The sequence below is a fragment of the Aspergillus pseudodeflectus genome, assembly GCF_044049435.1.
Source record: "Aspergillus pseudodeflectus strain CBS 756.74 chromosome Unknown BJX68scaffold_49, whole genome shotgun sequence".
Classification (NCBI taxonomy): domain Eukaryota; kingdom Fungi; phylum Ascomycota; class Eurotiomycetes; order Eurotiales; family Aspergillaceae; genus Aspergillus; species Aspergillus pseudodeflectus.
Window position 1 is genome coordinate 1 of NW_027263825.1, and position 16,146 is coordinate 16,146.

Here is a 16,146-nt window from a genome sequence, read left to right on the forward strand (position 1 = left end):
GAGAATGCTGATCATCAGGACGTACTGCTTGTAATGACGACAAGCCCGCCGAGCAGGAAGACGGAAATGACTCCCCACTTCTGCTTCCTGGGCATTCTCAGCCGCGCGACTTGAGAGATGGGGAGGCAGATGATGAAGACGTCGCTGAAGATGTTGACTGCGTTACCGGTCAGTTGCTGTGGTCAGATAAATACCGAAGGGTTGGTAGAACATACAGAGAATCGTAAGCCAATAATTAATCGTCGCAGGTTTCTCGGGACACATCACTATACGTCACCCATCAGCGAAACTCCCATCCGACCCAATAAAACAGCCAAACTGACGCTCCGGATCCGTAAGCCCCCTCCACTGCCGATTCGGCGGATAGCACTTGAAGACGATATCGAAGAACAGGACCAACCACGTCGCGCCGAGAATGCCCAGGGTGATGTTATAGATCATTTGGTATTTCGTGCGATCGGCGAGACGCTTGTAGAAGACGACCATGCTGGCCTTGATGAGCCACAGCGAGGTGACATAGAGTGTGGAGCCTGGGATAATCATCTATACGACCAGGAGGCGGGAGGGGTTAGCTTCGGGATGGGATGGCCGGGCGAGCGCTAAAGGGCGATCGCTGTATACAGGCGGGAAGCGCGGGTTGTAGTGACGAAACGAACCTTCATCATGTTGATCTTCTCGGTTGTGGTTGTATTGGCCATTTCGGACATGCCTGGTGTTGGTTGTTAGAGTGACAAGATGGCCAACACGGTAAGCAAGGAATTGGAGAACCCGTACCCTGGTCAAACATGTAATGCTGGATTGCCAGGTCTCCCACCAGGCACAGGGCCGCCAGCGTAACCAGCAGGTCATCGAGATAGAGGCGCTTGAGAAGCTGCCATCGAACGGCCAGGCGGGCGACGAGGAAGATGCAGGCGACGATCGTGCAGATGTACCAGGAGACCTACAGCACCGAGGACGAGTTAGAAGTTTGAATAATCCTTGAGGCGCGAAAAAATGACGCCGTGGAGAACAGTACCAATTGGCCTAAATCTGGACGAGCCATGGCGATGTGGACGCAGCAAGGAACCTTGCAGCACCCTTACTTCCTTGCTGACAACGAAAATCTGGAGAGTAAATAGCAGCCACCCATGGTTATAAGGAGTTAACCCAAGCTGCAAAGAGAGCAGGGGTGTGTCATGAACGGTGGCGCTGGATCGTGGATTGACTTTGGCCATTAGACTCAACCCAAGGAACCAGGCTCCGATCGTACCACCTGGGTTCCCCTTTCTTACAATACACACAACCGTTGTCAAACTCCTATCAGTCGAGAACAATTGAATACATCTATACAGTTGTTATGGCTTCATTGCAGATCTGTGCATCTAGAAATCCATCCCCGTAGATGCCCATCGAGTCACTGTTCCTCAAAAACGCTCGCCGTTTCATCTTCAAGCACACCAAACACAACCACTGTGCCACAGCCACAAATACACCCACCTCTTCGGCTCGGCGAACCCAAAATCATCAAGAACGCACTGCCGATGGAGAATTCGGCCTTCTCGAAACGATCGTTGGCTGAGCCGGTAAAACCTCGGGCGGGTCCTGCAGAATTCGATTCCCATTTCGCTTGGCTGGCGCCCACTTGGCGTACTCTGTCCAGGTTAGGGCTTGGGAATCTCCACTTGCACTCGAGCTGCCTGCCCGATGAAGAAGTTTCTGCCGTCGCTCGTGCTTCCAAGCTTTTGGGTTACGGCCGGTCGTTAATGATTTCTCCGGACTTCTCAGGGACGATCTGTTGATCTTATGAGGATTATTTGGTGATGCATTTTTATACTGCATTATTCGCATTATGTCTATGGGCGAGGTATATCAACACTGGCAGCTGTCTGAGACTAAACATTTGATAATCACTGGTCTCTGACCCACGAATCCAAGACCCCAAGCCCATTGGCATTATTATCACTGCATGATCCAGACTCTATCACATTTGCGACCTCTGGACTTCGTGGCTTGGAGCTAGCGAATTTCTCACCAGGACACGAGAATCAGTATCCTTGGCAGGTTACCTTCTCGTATTGCCTGCCGTTCCCAGACAACTAGTGAGTTAGTCGCTCGCGCTCAAAGAGTCCAACTGAAGAGGAAATGAACACGGTTCGCACTCTATCCCCTTGTGCGGTGGGTCGAGAGCATTATCAAGTAAAATCTATATGGAATTATAGTACACATAGGGAGAGTAACCCCCCTCACACAAGACCTGCACCCCTCTAAGAACTAGCAGCCAGCGCCACCGGATCCAAGACAACGGGATAGTTGGGATAATTGGGCTTGAACACACTCTGGCAGCGCGCGTTATACTCGCCCGTGGTACTCATAACAATCTCCTCCTCACTCCCCGGCACACCAACCCTTGCAAGGGGCCCGTTGACCGGGCTCGCCTTCTCCCATCCCGGTCCAGCGGCAGGATTCTTAATCCATTCGACAAACCAGTCATTCACGTAATCCGCGAGCTGCTGCTGCTCCTCGGTGACACCGCTCAGCTCGGCGAAACATTCATTCCCGCCGTGGAGGAAGGGGACCTCGCTTCCGTGCGAGGGGCCCAGGTTCGGAATCGGCAGGGTGTTCGAGTAGTTTCCGAACCAGCGGTAGATCCAGGTTGGTTGTTGCGCGGCGCGGATGTCGAGGAGGTAGTCCGTTGCGCAGAGGAAGCGCGCGTCGCCGTAGGATGCGCCGCTCATGGCGGAGACGGAGGCGTAGTCGGCCGCGTCGTATGCGCTCAGAAGCTGGTCCTCGGGAACGAAGGCAATGTCCGCGTCAAAGGTGCCGATCCAGGATGCGAAATCGGTGTTCTCGCTGCCGTAGACGTATCCGAAGATGGCGCCCTCCTGGTCGGAGTTTCCGACGATGAGCGGGAGGGAGGTCGGGTACTGGCCCGCGGCGAAGCGGTCGGCGTAGTTGGAGAACCGGGTGATTTCGTCGACGACGGGGGAGAACCAGGTGTTGGAGGTGGAGTTGAAGTAGGTTGTTTGGAAGGCGTAGGTGTCGGCGGCGCGCAGGCAGTCGAGGGTGTAGTCCTCTGCGGTGCAGGAGAGGGAGACGCCCGCGTCGAGCATGTCCTGGACGACTTGCTTCAGGCCGACGCCCGAGGGGGTGACTGCGGGGCCGGACTGGGCGTTTGCGGACATTTCGATGGCGCCGGCGAGGAAGGTCTCGGGGTGTGTCCAGAGGTAGTGGTCGACGTGGACGCCGCCAGACGAGTGGCCACCAAGGACAATGCGCGACTTGTCTCCGCCGAATGCTGCGATTCATTAGTATAGCACCGGTGAGGTAGGTGTGGAGAGACATACCCTCAATGTTATCATAAACCCACTGCAGCGCCAGCTCAACATCCATGATCCCAAAGTTCTGCGACTGCCCCTCGAGCTCAGGTGCATTGGGCGAGGCATACAGGCTTTCACGGTAGTTGAAGTTGACATAGATGACGTCCTTGCGCGCAAAGTTGTATCCCTGCCATTGCGCATTGCTGCTTCCACCAGTCACCATGGCACCGCCGTAGATGTAGACGAAAACGGGCAAATCCTTGCCCTTGCCGTTGGCCGGGGTCCAGACGTTCAGGTTCAGGCAGTCCTCGCTCTGCGCGGTGATCGCGTTGCCAGACATGGCCTGCGCGCACGAGGGGCCGTAGGCGGTCGCATCGAAGCTACCCCCGGGGAACGAGGCCAGAGACTTGGGTGCCTTCCAGCGGTTCTCGCCGGCGGTGGTCTCCGCAAAGGGGATGCCGAGGTAGACGTTTGCGTTGTTCTCAGCGAACCCGTTCACAACGCCCTGCCCGATCGTGACGCTCGGGGTCGTGGACTTGGGCAGGCAGACACCAGCCCGCGCACCGACAAGGGCCACGGCCGTGGCCGTGACGGCTGAGACGCCGCGGATGAAGCCCATGATTTGCGATTTTGGGAAGAAAGGATGATGATCGTGACATCAAAGGGCCGGGAAGCCGAGAAAGTATTTAAGGAGGTGAACCGCGCGGGCAGCCAGTCCGGCACAACCTCGGAACCAGTCCGTCCAGCTGGGTCCAGATTCGGATTTGTCCAATCAAACAAAGTATCCACTCACGGGGCTTACTGGAACTTTGCTGTAACTGCCCCGTCATCCAATCAAGAGGGCATCGGTGGAACTGACTGCCAGGTACCACGTGGTGCATCGAGCCTGGCCATCGACTGTCTGAGTTGTCGAGATTCCAGTCAGCCATCGCACAATCCCTGCGTGGTACTTGAGTAGAAGCTCGGGTGTCATATCTCGATTTGGATTGACTCGCGTTCGCTCCATACTGCAGAGTTATGACTCTAGAGTGCTCTAATCTGCCAAGGACAACGGACCAATACCCTTCTCATGAGCGACGGACGGTACCAGAGCTCACAGCAAGCCCACAATGTTTCCAGCTACAAAGCTGTGCAAACTTTGGATCTAAAGCTCGCCAACTTGGTCAATGTGGATCTAAACAGATCTGGAACCCAATAGTTCCGGGCATAACAACCCGATCTACGATTAGATCCCACGTGGTTTCTTTTTCCATCGCCCCTCCACGATCAAAAACCATAGTCCCATATGCTCACCGGCTGACAGGCTATCCACACCCTCCGAGGGGCAGAGTGACTGACTGTTTACGAGCGCCGGTGAGCTGGCTAGCAGAGGAACAGTCCAAAAAACCAAGATTGTTGTTTCGTCGCCGACACCCCTAGCGAGCTGGTCTGCGCCATGCTGGATCTTTTTCTCAATGAAGAGCTCATCTACCGCCGTCTATCCTAGGCAAGGCATATTCTGATGCTCATACGAGGACTACCTGAACGTGCCATCCAGTTCGGTACCAGCGATAATGTAGCATCGTATAGCACCACAATAATGCCGGCATCCATACCCTGCTGATCCACCCGATCGTCCAGAATGCCACGTGGAGTGGGGCGCTGCGATGTTGATTCTCATTCAGTCTTACCTAACTCTATCCACAGGAGTCTGCATGGGCATCTAGAACTTGGAAGTGGCGAGTATCATCGGCGTCGGCGATGGCCTTCTAGCACTAGTACAGTGAACACGAACCGATGACCTTGGCAGCGACCAACCATGAAGCCCCACCGGCCTGTAGTTTGGCTGTTGGCTAATGCCAATGATCCTGCGAGTCATGGCTTGCTACTAGTACTAGCTCTAACGCTGAGTCGAACTAGGAGAACTGTGGGGTGAAATTTCTTCCTCTACGTGTTGATGGCTGTCGGATGAAATCCTTAATCAGGGTTCCAACTATTTCGTGTTACGGAGTCGTTCGTGGCAGAAGCACATTGTTGCCCTCAGCAGAATACATTATCTACGCTCAGGGGTGGCCACCAACCCTGTAAGGAGGGAGGGTACTGAACGCAGACCTACCGCCGTAATGGGGTTTATGTATACACTATAGTAAAAATGGAAATTACAGGCTAGAATACTTTAAGAGGATAACGAATCTTTGCACGTCGATGGCGATATACCAAGGGTCTGCATTGTGTCTACTCACCCATTTCGCGGATAGCTTAGGTACACAGCACTCTGTTCTAAATATCTACCACTGAATGCTTACCGGTGAACAGAGACGCCCGTCCTCCTCTTTCTCGCTCGTCCCGGCGTGGAATTGTTGAATCAAGTGTGTACATGAGGCCATTGCCCGAAATCATATACGATATTAATGATATGCCCGTCGAATTATGAAGAGGTTATAATTACAAGACATACCGTGTGAGTTAGCGACGTGAGAAGCGCGGAAGCCAGGCCCATATGTAGTTTAAACTCCTGGACACACAGTAACCCTGGTCTCACCCTGAACCCGCGGGGCACGAGTCACTGGGCAACTCGAGGCCTCATATACCGTAAGTTGGCCGAAGCCGTAGTGACATCTCTTCCACTGAAACTTTTCTATAACACCAGAGATAGACGATACCACTTGTATCAATCCCCGGAAGGGACGTACCTCATACGGGAACCCTTCCTGGCGCTTATCGACATCCTAACCATCACTCCCTCCTCGCCCGATCCCCCTCGAAGACCAACCCTCAACGCATTTGTCTCTAGGCCATACCACTAACATCCCAAGCACCACCACCCGGCTTCACAACCCCAAACCAACAGAGCCCCAGCACAGCACCCACCATAATCGCAACGGCAGGGGGGACTTTGAACCAAGCGGCCTCTGCATACGTCACAGCAGCAACGACAACCCACCAGGGCTCCCGCGCCAAACTAACGCCGGCACTTTCCCTCGGAGTCAAGTACCCAATCTCCCACAGGCGGTAAACAGCCGTGAAGACCAACCCCACCGCGGCTGCATTCACGCCACGTAAAAAGTTGATAACGTACGCCTTCCGCCTTAGCACGCGCCAGAAACTCTGCATTGCAACAGCGAGGGATAGACCCGGGGTGAAGATGCCCACGGCGCCAAGGAGCGCGCCGACGATTGTAGCGTGGGATGTGGTGCGGAGGGCGAGGGCGCCGAGGAAGACGGCGAAGTTGAAGTTGGGCCCGGGGAAGGCTTGGATGATGGCGAGGCCGAGGAGGAAGTCGCGAGAGGAGACCCAGCCGGGGTCTACGACGTAGCTGCGGAGGAGAGGGATGACCACGGGGCCGCCGCCGAAGATCACTGTGCCGGCTAGGTACATGTTTGCGAAGAGGGAGAGGGTTAGAGGTGGGGATGGGAGGCGCGCGCGGGTGACCATTATTGCTATGAAGGAGGCTGGATGGCAAGAAGTTAGTCAAATCGCTTTCGAGTGAGAGTGAGAGAAGGGAGGAGTGGTACCGAAGAAGACGACAACGATGGCTGCGCCGACGCGGACGCGGATGACATGATCCTGCGAGGGCTGTTCAGTCTCGCTAGCGTTCGACACATCGGCCGAAGTCTGCGGGAGCGTCGAAGCCCCAACATCCGGCTTGCGCATCCTCAACCTGTCACTCCCCTGCGTCGGAGTCTGCACCTGGGATACACCCCCCGCAGACGCAGGCCCATCTACCATCTCTATATCCGCTGCGGCCCCATCCCCTTCTCTCCCTTGCCCATCGGCAGTCCTCCTCCTCATCCGCCTCTCCCTCCACCCTTTCTTAACCCTCCGAACAACCCCAACCCCCCACCCATCCCACACCGCCGTAGCCACTCCAGCGGCAATCATAAGAACAGGGAAATACCAAAGCGCACTATAGCAGAGTCCGGCACACGCGCCAAAAATGACCAAAATCCTTGAAATCCGATCACGGATCGCCTTTTCAGCAAGCTGCACCGCCGCAAGCGCAATGATACCCACCGTTGAGGCGTTCAACCCCGAGAGCAGAGCGTACACGGGCTTTGGGAGGGTTTCGTCGATGCGTTGGACGCCGAGACTTAGGGCGTACATGCCGATTGCGCCGGGGAGGCTGAGTTTTGTAAGTATTGGTTTGGGGGAAATGGGGATGGGTGAGGAATTGGGAGTCTAGGGGTGTGCGTACCACCACAACGCAAAAACAAGAATAGCGGGGATGAACCCCGCATGAAGCAGCGCAAGACAAAAGAGCATCTTTGTGCTCGCGGGACCAGGGAGGCCCTGGCAGATGGCGAAGAGTTCTTGATACTGCGTTTCACCATCAGTAACAACCCCTTACTCAAACAACGCTGGTATTAGGGTAGGCGTACCGTCTGCTCATCAACCCACTTCTCCTTCTCAACGAAGCGCTTATGCAGGATCTGGAAATGCACGGGCGGGCCGCCAAAGGCCGTGAAGCCTAGATCCCATGTTCGTAGGAAGACGTCGAGGAGGCGGCTGGATAGAGTGGGTGGTCCGTCATGATCGCTGCGCGAGTTGAGGCTTGCTTCGGCGTGGCTGTGGAGTTTGCGCTGCAGCGCACGGAGAGAGGAGAGGAAGTGCGTGCGGGTTGGGAGGAGCATGTTTACTCCCACTCAATGGTAGGGGTTATCGATTCCGGGCTGATCTACGGTGCTACAGCAGCAGCAGGATGAATCATTGAGAGGCGCAAAGGGGGAGTTTCGACATTTTATAAGATTCGATCAAATTAAGGTTGAATTGACGCGTGCTGAAGCCCAGTGAGCGGGCGCGGGTTGTTCACATGATTGCCAAGACTGTCTTGGCGGGGGAGAGCGGGTCTTTTTAGCGGAGGATTTCATGTCATCGGCCACTGCTGGTTGGCTGCACGATATCGGGGTCTTTTGCAGGTTAGCCCGGAGCACGCAATCCCCTGTCCGTGTTTCATCACACCTGCGATGATCTCACAATCGAGACTTGGAAAATTGCGAAATGGCCAGAGAGGGAATACAACCTCTAGAGGGTGGCTATATCTCACTATGTAGCTGCAAATCTCCAGGTTGGGAAACCTGGCCGCGAGAACGGAGTCGCTCGCGAGCAGCCTCATATATATATCTGCCCTACACCTCGCCCAAATCATTCACGGCCTCGACCGTCGTCAACCGATCCATCTCAAAACTATACCGCGCAAACTCACTTTTCTGCCGAAACAACCGTCCGACCTTGAAGAATACAAACGGCACAGCACAAAATGCCGTCCCCAGGGCAGCGACGACATACCCAGGAACAACCCCTTGCTCCCCATCAAACACTACGTGCCCCACAAGCGGCGCGATCCCCGCGACAATAGCCCGAACGAACGCGAGACCCGCGAATGCCGATGCCGCATACACCGTGTATGTATCAGTGAGATACCCGCTCAGCGTGTATGCGATTTCATTCACACCGAATCCGATCGGGACGAGAGCAGCTGTTGGCAGGAGGGGGTTTGCGTCAGACATAGCTGGCGGTGTCGTGCTGTAGAACCACCAGAGTCCGGCGGCGAGGGCGATTGTTCCGTAGGTGAATCCGCCGATTTTGTCTTCGGGGTGGATGGGAATTTTCTGACGGCGTTTTTGCTTCAGCGTTCGGACTTCCCAGATGTGTGGGACGGCATCGAGGATGACGCCGACGATCAGCGCGAGGAATGGCCATGAGGCCTCTCTTTCGGTCAGATCAAGTGCTGTATAGGCTCCGATCAACGATTCGGTAAACAGGTAGATGAGCCCCCAGGATATGGCGCTGATGCTCGAGACAATGATCAGGATCGGCTCGGTGACCATCATGACGGTTGAGCGAATGAAGACGACCTTGACAAAGACGCGGAATGTCGGAAACGGATCTGTGGTGTGGTATTTTAGTTCAACGCCAGGACATTCTTCCCGGAGGGATGCAATCTTCTTCGCGAGCAGCTTGCTCGGTCGGCTTTCTCTGATGCCAAAAAGCAGCACGTTACACGCTGCTGTACCGATAGCCGCACTGTAGAAGATCCAACGCCTACAGCGGTCAGTCAGAATGCAACACCTGGGAGTACACGTACCAGCTAGCCACCGACGTAATGCACGATGCATAGACCGGGCCAAATGCCAGGCCTGCAGTTGCCGCGGCGTTCCATAACAACACAACCCAGACCCGGCGCTCGGTGTTGAACTGATCTTCCACTGTACCACTGACCACGACAGAAGGCACAGCTGAGGCGAGGCCTGAGAAGAATCTGCCGATGAAGACTGCGCTTATATGCGGAACCACGCCAACAATCAGGCAGGAGACGCTAAAGACTGGGCACGAGACAAGATACGGCGTTCTCCTGCCGAACAAGTCGGATGAGGGCGGAATAATAAGGCCCCCGATTGCTTGGCCCAGTTGGTACCTGCGGCGAGCGTAAGCCGGGCTGCTACATTACCGACAGCTGACCTGGGGCTTACATGAGGCTGAAAGCGACAAGCAAGGTAATTTTGCTTGTGTTGTAATCTGCTTTTGCAAGCTCAGCTGCAGAGGCCTAATTCTCAGCGGTCAGAACCGACAAACTGGCGGTGTGCCGTGCACTCACTCCCGTTGTGCTAATAACTGTCCTAGACAAAAGTCAGTAGTTAGGCGTCCAAGAATGCTGCGGCAAACTCACGTGTAAAACTCGAGAAACATGACGAGAGAGGTGTCAAATGTCTTTCGCAGCACTGGCCAGTTGCGCGGGTGGTCTTTGCTGTCCTTTCGCCAGCGGATATAGCCAGTCGAGGACTCAAGTTCCAGGCCATGTCGCGTTAGCTGTGCCTCTGTCACAGTGTTTTCTGTCGACACCGCAAGCGTGGATGAGCTGGCCACTGGCTTTTCCGATTTCAGGATTTTCGGATACATGGCGGGAGATTATTATCGGTATCACCGCATCCTGGCCGTCCTAACCGGACTATAAACCACAGGTAAAGCTGGCTTGTTCAGCTGAGGCTGCACATCAAGGTTGCACAGCCAAGGCGCGGAGGTATTGCCGTAAGCAAGATGGTCGCAGTAGCCATGGCGCGAATAAGGTACGGCTGCCGGGAAATGAGCCCTTCCGGAATGGGGCCAGAACCATGTCCAGCTCTTGCCGAGCGGCCTGGACCGAGGGATGGCAAAGGGATCAGGCTTGCAGGTCCCATCGGTCTACCACTCATTCAGCGGCCTTTCAAGATGTCTGGGTTGGTTTTGCAGACGTACAGCCTCACCTGCAGCTTATCCCTGACTATCCCTGCAGGCTGCGGTTTCGGCCCCATATTTGTGCTGACAAGTGCCAAATGCGCCAGCTGCCAAGTTTGACAATGTGCACGGAGTCTGATTTTATCCAGGGGAAACAGGGGATGTCGCTTGGGCTATGGTGAATGTGATGGGGTGGCTTTGTTAGGCAATGTGTTGCGCTCTTACAGGGGGTCAAGCAAGGATTGTGCAAGTTCTCGATGGTTCGACGGCGGCGCTAAAATCTGAGCTGAGTCTTGTTTCCTGGCAAGGGCCAAATCTCATTGGTAGACCAAAATTATAAGTCTGTCCCTGGCCTGCAATCGGCTGAGCCCGTGAAGAAAAGTCTTGAAGCCCAGTCACTGATTGGCACAACCTGCCGCACGGGTCCCCTGGATTAGGTACAGCCTTTAGCTCGCTATATATCGTTTCTCTATAAAGCAGGGAAGTCGATGTGACGGTGGAGTGTCATAATAAGCAGAAATCTGCACCATGAACGGGGACGTGACCTCAGCCAGTTCCTTCCCAGGTACATTAGCGGTCGATATGGACCACATCGCGTGGGGCAAGACAAACCGGTCGGAGTCGGATTTCCGAAGTAAGCGATCCATGTCGCTGCCCTACACAACTGACAGGCCCAGGTGATGTGATAACAACGCCGACGCTTGGAATGCTGGCTGCCATGGCCACGACCAGTCTTGGAGACGATGTCTTCCAAGAGGACGAGACAACAACGGGCTTTGAGTCGCTCATGGCATCGCAGTGCGGACACGAAGCCGGCGCATTTGTTATGTCGGGGACCATGGCAAATCAGCTAGCCATCAGGACCCTTTTACCACAGCCTCCATGCGGGATCCTCGTCGATGTGCGGGCGCATGTAATCCACTTCGAGGGCGGAGGTATTGGCATGAGTGGCGCTTCGGTGCGAACTGTCCGACCATCGAACGGCCGTTACATGGTGCTCGAAGACATCATCAGTCGAGCCATCGTAACGGATGACGTCCACAAGGCCCCAACTAAAGTGATTAGCATCGAGAACACTGCTGGTGGTAGTGTTGTACCAGTCTCAGAGCTTCGACGAGTCAGTGAGTGGGCGCATAGCAACGAAATCAAGGTGCACATGGACGGCGCAAGATTATTCGAAGCGGTTGCAACCGGAGCCGGGAGCCTCTGGGACTACTGTACCCTCTGCGACCTGGTCAGTTTGGATTTCAGTAAGAACCTCGGAGCGCCTATGGGCGCGATGGTTCTCGGTTCAGCGAAGGATATCGCACAGCTTCGTCGCATTCGCAAGAGTCTCGGTGGAGGGATGCGACAGTCCGGTCCCCTGGCGGCAGCAGCACAGTTTGCGGTTGTGGAGCAGTTCGGAATCGGTCCCTGGGGGAGCCGCAGCAAGTTGAAAGCTGTCCACGATTTGGCGAAGCGTGTCGGGGAGATGTGGATGGGGTTGGGAGGCGAGTTGTTGCGCGAGGTCGAGACGAACCAAGTTTGGGTTGACCTGGGAAAGGCAGGCATCAAGACTGAGGAGTGGAATGAGCTCGGGCGGAAGCACGGAGTCAAGTTGGATGGGAAGCGAATCGTGCTGCATCATCAAATCTCGATGGACGCTGTTGCCCGACTGGAAAATGTATTTAATGAGGCACGGAGGGTGCGTCCTCGTTTGTGATATGTAGGAGGAAGAAATATGAAGCGGTATCAACAATGGCGGATCCCCCTAAAGTAAGACGCGGAAGGTACGATACTTGTTGGCTCCTTCCCTATTAAAGTCGCTTGGGAGTGGCAAGAAGATGCCCGACTAAGGAAGGAAGGTGCGTCGCAGGTGCTCGGCAGTTGGAAAAGGACAACCTTTGGGACAAATACGCAACGCATCCATCATCACCCCATACCCCTGAAGGGAAATCCAGGACGAACAACAGCCCCCCTCTGCGCAGGATATTGGCGTCTCTCTGGCCTGTGCCGAGTACAAGGAATTCGACATTGCCGTCCACCAAGCTCAAGATGAGATGCTGCCGACCTCAGTATTCAGGCCGTCTTTTGCATGATCCCAAGATCTTTATTTAAATACGGCTTCGAGGCGCCAAGTTCAACATTTAATAGCAGGATCCGAGTCCACGATAGAGTTGAAGCTGGAGGCAAGGCAGCAGATAAAATGCATGTAGCCAATTACACCTCGCCATCTCCTCGGCAAACGCATGCCGATCTGACCTTGAAAATGGTCAAACACAAACAAATTATCGTTCCGGCCACGAGTGAAACAGTGCACCATCCCCGTGTCTCGGATACTTCCAATAGTGCCTCCTCTCGTGTTGTGTAACTGGACATGCGATAGATCCCATCTAAAACGCCTATAGCGCCCTCCAACTTCGAAATATGGGTTCGCCACCGGATCAGACATAGTACAATGACACGATGGAGCAACTTGAACTGTGCACAGCTGATACAAAGTGCCCGATACCAGGATTGATCGTCAATAATTGTCCACTGTACTCGCAATAATAAGCGCACTATCCATTGTCCAATCGCCGATCATGGCCGAAGTCCCTCAAGGCCTAGGTAGTACAGGACCTACCGTACAATTCATCATGCATGAGCTCAGGCATCCTTGAATAGTTTGTGCAACGCAAACAAACCCCTTTTCTCCGGCACGTTGTACGACCTGAGTCGGTCTGCTTGTCCTATTTATGAAGCCATGCCCGCTTCCGCGGTTTGTTTCCCTCGATTTTGAGAGCACAAAAGTTGAGCTCACCACCCCTGGTCCGCCGCCCGATCATCGATCCTGAATCCCATTATCGCTATGGAGCAGTTTCGGGGTCGTTGGGTTATAGTATGCATCTCCGATCAATGTACTCCATGCCTCAATTTGGAACTACCAGCTGAACACGGTCTAGGACAAAGCCCGCTCAACCGGCACAGATGGTATCCTCAAGCTCGTATGGCGATTCGTGTAGTCAACGTATTCGGTCCAAGAGTACTTGAATCAACTGACATTCTTCGGCGGAATAGCAAGGCGTGTCCTGGGCCCTCCGAAAGGCCGTGAACATGGTGACCGTCACTCTTGACGTGACCTTGTACCCGAAGACGTGTCCGAACACCACGGACGGTACCGCCACCGAAAGCGAACCAACCGCGCCAGTAACTGGTATCGAGATTCAGGTAACAGCGACCGGCGGCTTGGCCGGGACAGAGGAATTCTATGTCCTCGACTGGAGTGAACAGGACCATAGCGATTACGTCTTTGGGGCGTCGAAGCATATCACTGGACTTGTGTCGGGAACAGTGGATGACAACGGCGATGTGTATCCCGATATCCAGATGAAGAGGGAAGTTGCCGATGAAAAAGCGAGGAGGTTCTTGCGCGGAGAGACTCTGGAGGATGGGACGGCGTCCAAGTGGTCTGTTGGCGATGGTGCTCCTGAAGAGGCGAGTTGGGTACATGCGTTTATTCGAAGCGTGCCAGAGAAGTGGACAGTTGAGCAGGTGTGTTACAGTGATTTCTTTTTCCGAGGCTCAACGATTGAGAAACTGACCGGCAACTAGGTTTGGGGCTTTGAGGAGATTGATGGGCGTTTGTGCCATGCTCGGCGGTTTGTCGCCGTCGATAAACAGGGCGAGTATGTGCTCGGCAGGGCGATATATAAGAAGGTGGAGGGCGGCTCTGAGAGTAAGAAATAATTTTCTTCGTTGTATATTGAGGAGCATCAAATACCAATGTGCTTACCGCAATGTCCTGCCTCAAGCGGAAATAGCCCCCTGGATGGATAGAGATCAAGAGTGTGTTGGGTGATTGTCCACTATATTCTACACTCCCAACTCCTGAGTATTTACGCGCATATTTCGACGGAACAAAGTACGGACCTTTGATTTTATAAGGGGCTGGCTGGTCTGGAGATGGAACTGTACCATGGTATTGCCAACCACGCTTGTTGTAATATGATATCGCGTTGAAGTACATGCCGTGACCCCCTCAAGGAGGCGTGACTGGATCCTGACCGGTGATTGGACAGAGATGATCAGCCTCGCCAGGGGCCAAATCAGGGCTCGGAGACTCGGCATGCGCCTCCAAAGGGACAAAATAACTTGGCCACTGTACACAATGACGTCGATGTCCCTGCTTATCGCCGTGGCGATGGATGTAACGTGGTGCTGAGATCCAGGCAGGGATCAGCAGTGCCCCGCACTCGAGCTGAGATTCTGCCCCTTGACCCCTCTCTCTCTTATCTTCAATCATCCACGACACTTTTATTCTCCCGACTATATCGATACTATCCATTGGCGTATACCATTCGACTCACTCAGCATTCTTGCCACTCCCTCGTCCATAGGGTCAGCTCGCTACCACAATCGAATTACCCCCCGACCACCACCAAGATGGTCGACATAACAGACGAAATCTACGCCTCCCGGCGCGAAATCCTGCAATCCCTCATCGCCAACAAAATCTCCGCCCCAGAAGCCGCTGCACAACTCGCCTCAGCCACCCTCTCCGACGACACAACCCTCGAAGGCGCCCTCGGCCGCCTGTGGAACCTAATCATCTCTCTCGCCGCCGACTCCCCAACTCACCACGATAAACTCGTCGACGTCCTCGTCGACATCTCCGAGCTTCCTGATGAAACAAGTCCACCATCTACAGGCACGGGTCAATCCGAGAACGAACCCGAGTCGGAACCGGGATCTTCACTAACCCTCCACGACATGGTCGTCTGGCGCGACCTCCCAACACTCGGCTGGACGTTCCGCGACGAGTGGAACTTCAGCGTGAACCCCAGCAGTAGCCCCGAGAAACGCGCAAGCGCAACATCCCGGTGGATAAACATAAACCGCTTCGCAGCTCTGCTGATGGCAACCGAGGAACCCGTGTTCGCATCGTACTCGTGGTTCGCGCTCATAACGCTACGACAGGTACTCGAGACACCAATCGACCAGATGAGCGAGCATGACCCCGTCGATGCGTGGGTCCCCGCAGCGGCGGCGTGGATTGAGGTTCTGGGTGTGGAGATGTATGAATGGGAGGAGGAGTTTCCGTCTGGGGGGAATCGCGCGCCCGGGAAAGGCGGGCCGCTGTGGGACGGGAAGCATGGGTTTTGCAAGGGGCGGTGGGGGCTTTGGAGGGAGAGGTTTGGGGAAATGGCGAGGGGGGAGGGGGTTTCAGAGTCTGCAAGGAAGGTTGCGGGCGATGCGGAGGTGATGATGAAGGAGATTGAGGCTGGGGATGTGGAGTGAGCATGGTGGAGAGGAGTGTATATTACGTCGGCTCATTCAATGGTCCACTGAATAATAATTGGTGAGGATACAAGGTCTCGAGATAGAAGAGGGTATAACATGCGTTGTCCTGGTGCTAGCTGTGACATCAATTGGATCCAGAGCTGCTTTAATTGGCTAGGAAAGCGCCATCAAAATAGAAAAGCGAGGTGTGTACATGCTTCAGCAAGTATACGATTCTGCGAAAGAGTATCCCATTACCCTGTCTGTGTCTTTCAAGTCTCTCACACACTTGTTTACTTTGTTTGTCAAAGGTCTAAGAACAGGCGCGCTTCCGAGTTCCTTTGAACGCCTGGCTTTGACCACCATAGCTGTGGATCCAGGATTCTTTATCTTCTATATTGAAGGGACAAAAGGCAAA

General features: G+C 54.5%; 7 protein-coding genes across 7 annotated transcripts; 3 read left to right on the forward strand and 4 right to left on the reverse strand.

Annotated features, from left to right (window-relative positions):
* Positions 1–14: 14 nt before the first annotated feature.
* Positions 15–1,042, reverse strand: BJX68DRAFT_270423 (uncharacterized protein; the record flags this gene model as incomplete). Its single annotated transcript, XM_071046653.1, has 6 exons — positions 15–157; positions 216–266; positions 324–543; positions 657–709; positions 775–940; positions 1,016–1,042. 6 exons carry the CDS (start codon positions 1,040–1,042, stop codon positions 15–17), a joined length of 660 nt encoding a protein of 219 aa, XP_070895241.1.
* Positions 1,043–1,618: 576 nt separating this feature from the next.
* On the reverse strand, positions 1,619–3,932 carry BJX68DRAFT_244349 (Alpha/Beta hydrolase protein). Its single transcript, XM_071041291.1, has 2 exons — positions 3,324–3,932; positions 1,619–3,274 (listed from the first exon to the last, which is right to left on the reverse strand). Exons 1-2 carry the CDS (start codon positions 3,913–3,915, stop codon positions 2,244–2,246), a joined length of 1,623 nt encoding a protein of 540 aa, XP_070895242.1. The 5' UTR covers positions 3,916–3,932; the 3' UTR covers positions 1,619–2,243.
* A 1,744-nt stretch (positions 3,933–5,676) lies between these two features.
* On the reverse strand, positions 5,677–8,035 carry BJX68DRAFT_244351 (chromate transporter-domain-containing protein). Its single transcript, XM_071041292.1, has 4 exons — positions 7,655–8,035; positions 7,471–7,592; positions 6,791–7,398; positions 5,677–6,727 (listed from the first exon to the last, which is right to left on the reverse strand). The coding sequence occupies exons 1-4, from the start codon at positions 7,904–7,906 to the stop codon at positions 6,066–6,068; spliced, it is 1,644 nt and encodes a 547-aa protein (XP_070895243.1). The 5' UTR covers positions 7,907–8,035; the 3' UTR covers positions 5,677–6,065.
* Position 8,036: 1 nt separating this feature from the next.
* BJX68DRAFT_244353 (major facilitator superfamily domain-containing protein) lies at positions 8,037–10,716 on the reverse strand. The gene is made up of 5 exons (XM_071041293.1): positions 9,943–10,716; positions 9,871–9,892; positions 9,746–9,819; positions 9,361–9,690; positions 8,037–9,317 (listed from the first exon to the last, which is right to left on the reverse strand). The coding sequence occupies exons 1-5, from the start codon at positions 10,170–10,172 to the stop codon at positions 8,402–8,404; spliced, it is 1,572 nt and encodes a 523-aa protein (XP_070895244.1). The 5' UTR covers positions 10,173–10,716; the 3' UTR covers positions 8,037–8,401.
* Positions 10,192–10,716, forward strand: BJX68DRAFT_158253 (uncharacterized protein). Its single transcript, XM_071036804.1, has one exon. It carries the CDS (start codon positions 10,311–10,313, stop codon positions 10,605–10,607), a length of 297 nt encoding a protein of 98 aa, XP_070895245.1. The 5' UTR covers positions 10,192–10,310; the 3' UTR covers positions 10,608–10,716.
* Positions 10,717–11,015: 299 nt separating this feature from the next.
* On the forward strand, positions 11,016–12,837 carry BJX68DRAFT_257611 (pyridoxal phosphate-dependent transferase; the record flags this gene model as incomplete). The annotated part of the gene is made up of 3 exons (XM_071043378.1): positions 11,016–11,121; positions 11,159–12,181; positions 12,782–12,837. The coding sequence occupies 3 exons, from the start codon at positions 11,016–11,018 to the stop codon at positions 12,835–12,837; spliced, it is 1,185 nt and encodes a 394-aa protein (XP_070895246.1).
* A 2,054-nt stretch (positions 12,838–14,891) lies between these two features.
* Positions 14,892–15,746, forward strand: BJX68DRAFT_270428 (DUF3632 domain-containing protein; the record flags this gene model as incomplete). The annotated part of the gene is made up of 1 exon (XM_071046654.1): positions 14,892–15,746. One exon carries the CDS (start codon positions 14,892–14,894, stop codon positions 15,744–15,746), a length of 855 nt encoding a protein of 284 aa, XP_070895247.1.
* Between the last annotated feature and the right edge of the window lie 400 nt (positions 15,747–16,146).

What these genes read in the sequence shown, in the direction of transcription:
- BJX68DRAFT_244353 (XM_071041293.1), bottom strand. Translation starts at nt 10,172, where the DNA reads ATGTATCCGAAAATCCTGAAATCGGAAAAGCCAGTGGCCAGCTCATCC. An exon ending in CTTGTCGCTTTCAGCCTCAT is followed by an intron (nt 9,691 to 9,745) that starts GTAAGCCCCAGG and finishes CGCTCGCCGCAG; the next exon opens with GTACCAACTGGGCCAAGCAA. An exon ending in ATTACGTCGGTGGCTAGCTG is followed by an intron (nt 9,318 to 9,360) that starts GTACGTGTACTC and finishes TGACCGCTGTAG; the next exon opens with GCGTTGGATCTTCTACAGTG.
- BJX68DRAFT_244349 (XM_071041291.1), bottom strand. Translation starts at nt 3,915, where the DNA reads ATGGGCTTCATCCGCGGCGTCTCAGCCGTCACGGCCACGGCCGTGGCC. An exon ending in GGTTTATGATAACATTGAGG is followed by an intron (nt 3,275 to 3,323) that starts GTATGTCTCTCC and finishes AATGAATCGCAG; the next exon opens with CATTCGGCGGAGACAAGTCG.
- BJX68DRAFT_244351 (XM_071041292.1), bottom strand. Translation starts at nt 7,906, where the DNA reads ATGCTCCTCCCAACCCGCACGCACTTCCTCTCCTCTCTCCGTGCGCTG. An exon ending in AGTGGGTTGATGAGCAGACG is followed by an intron (nt 7,593 to 7,654) that starts GTACGCCTACCC and finishes GGTGAAACGCAG; the next exon opens with TATCAAGAACTCTTCGCCAT. An exon ending in CTTGTTTTTGCGTTGTGGTG is followed by an intron (nt 7,399 to 7,470) that starts GTACGCACACCC and finishes TACAAAACTCAG; the next exon opens with CCTCCCCGGCGCAATCGGCA.
- BJX68DRAFT_158253 (XM_071036804.1), top strand. Translation starts at nt 10,311, where the DNA reads ATGGTCGCAGTAGCCATGGCGCGAATAAGGTACGGCTGCCGGGAAATG.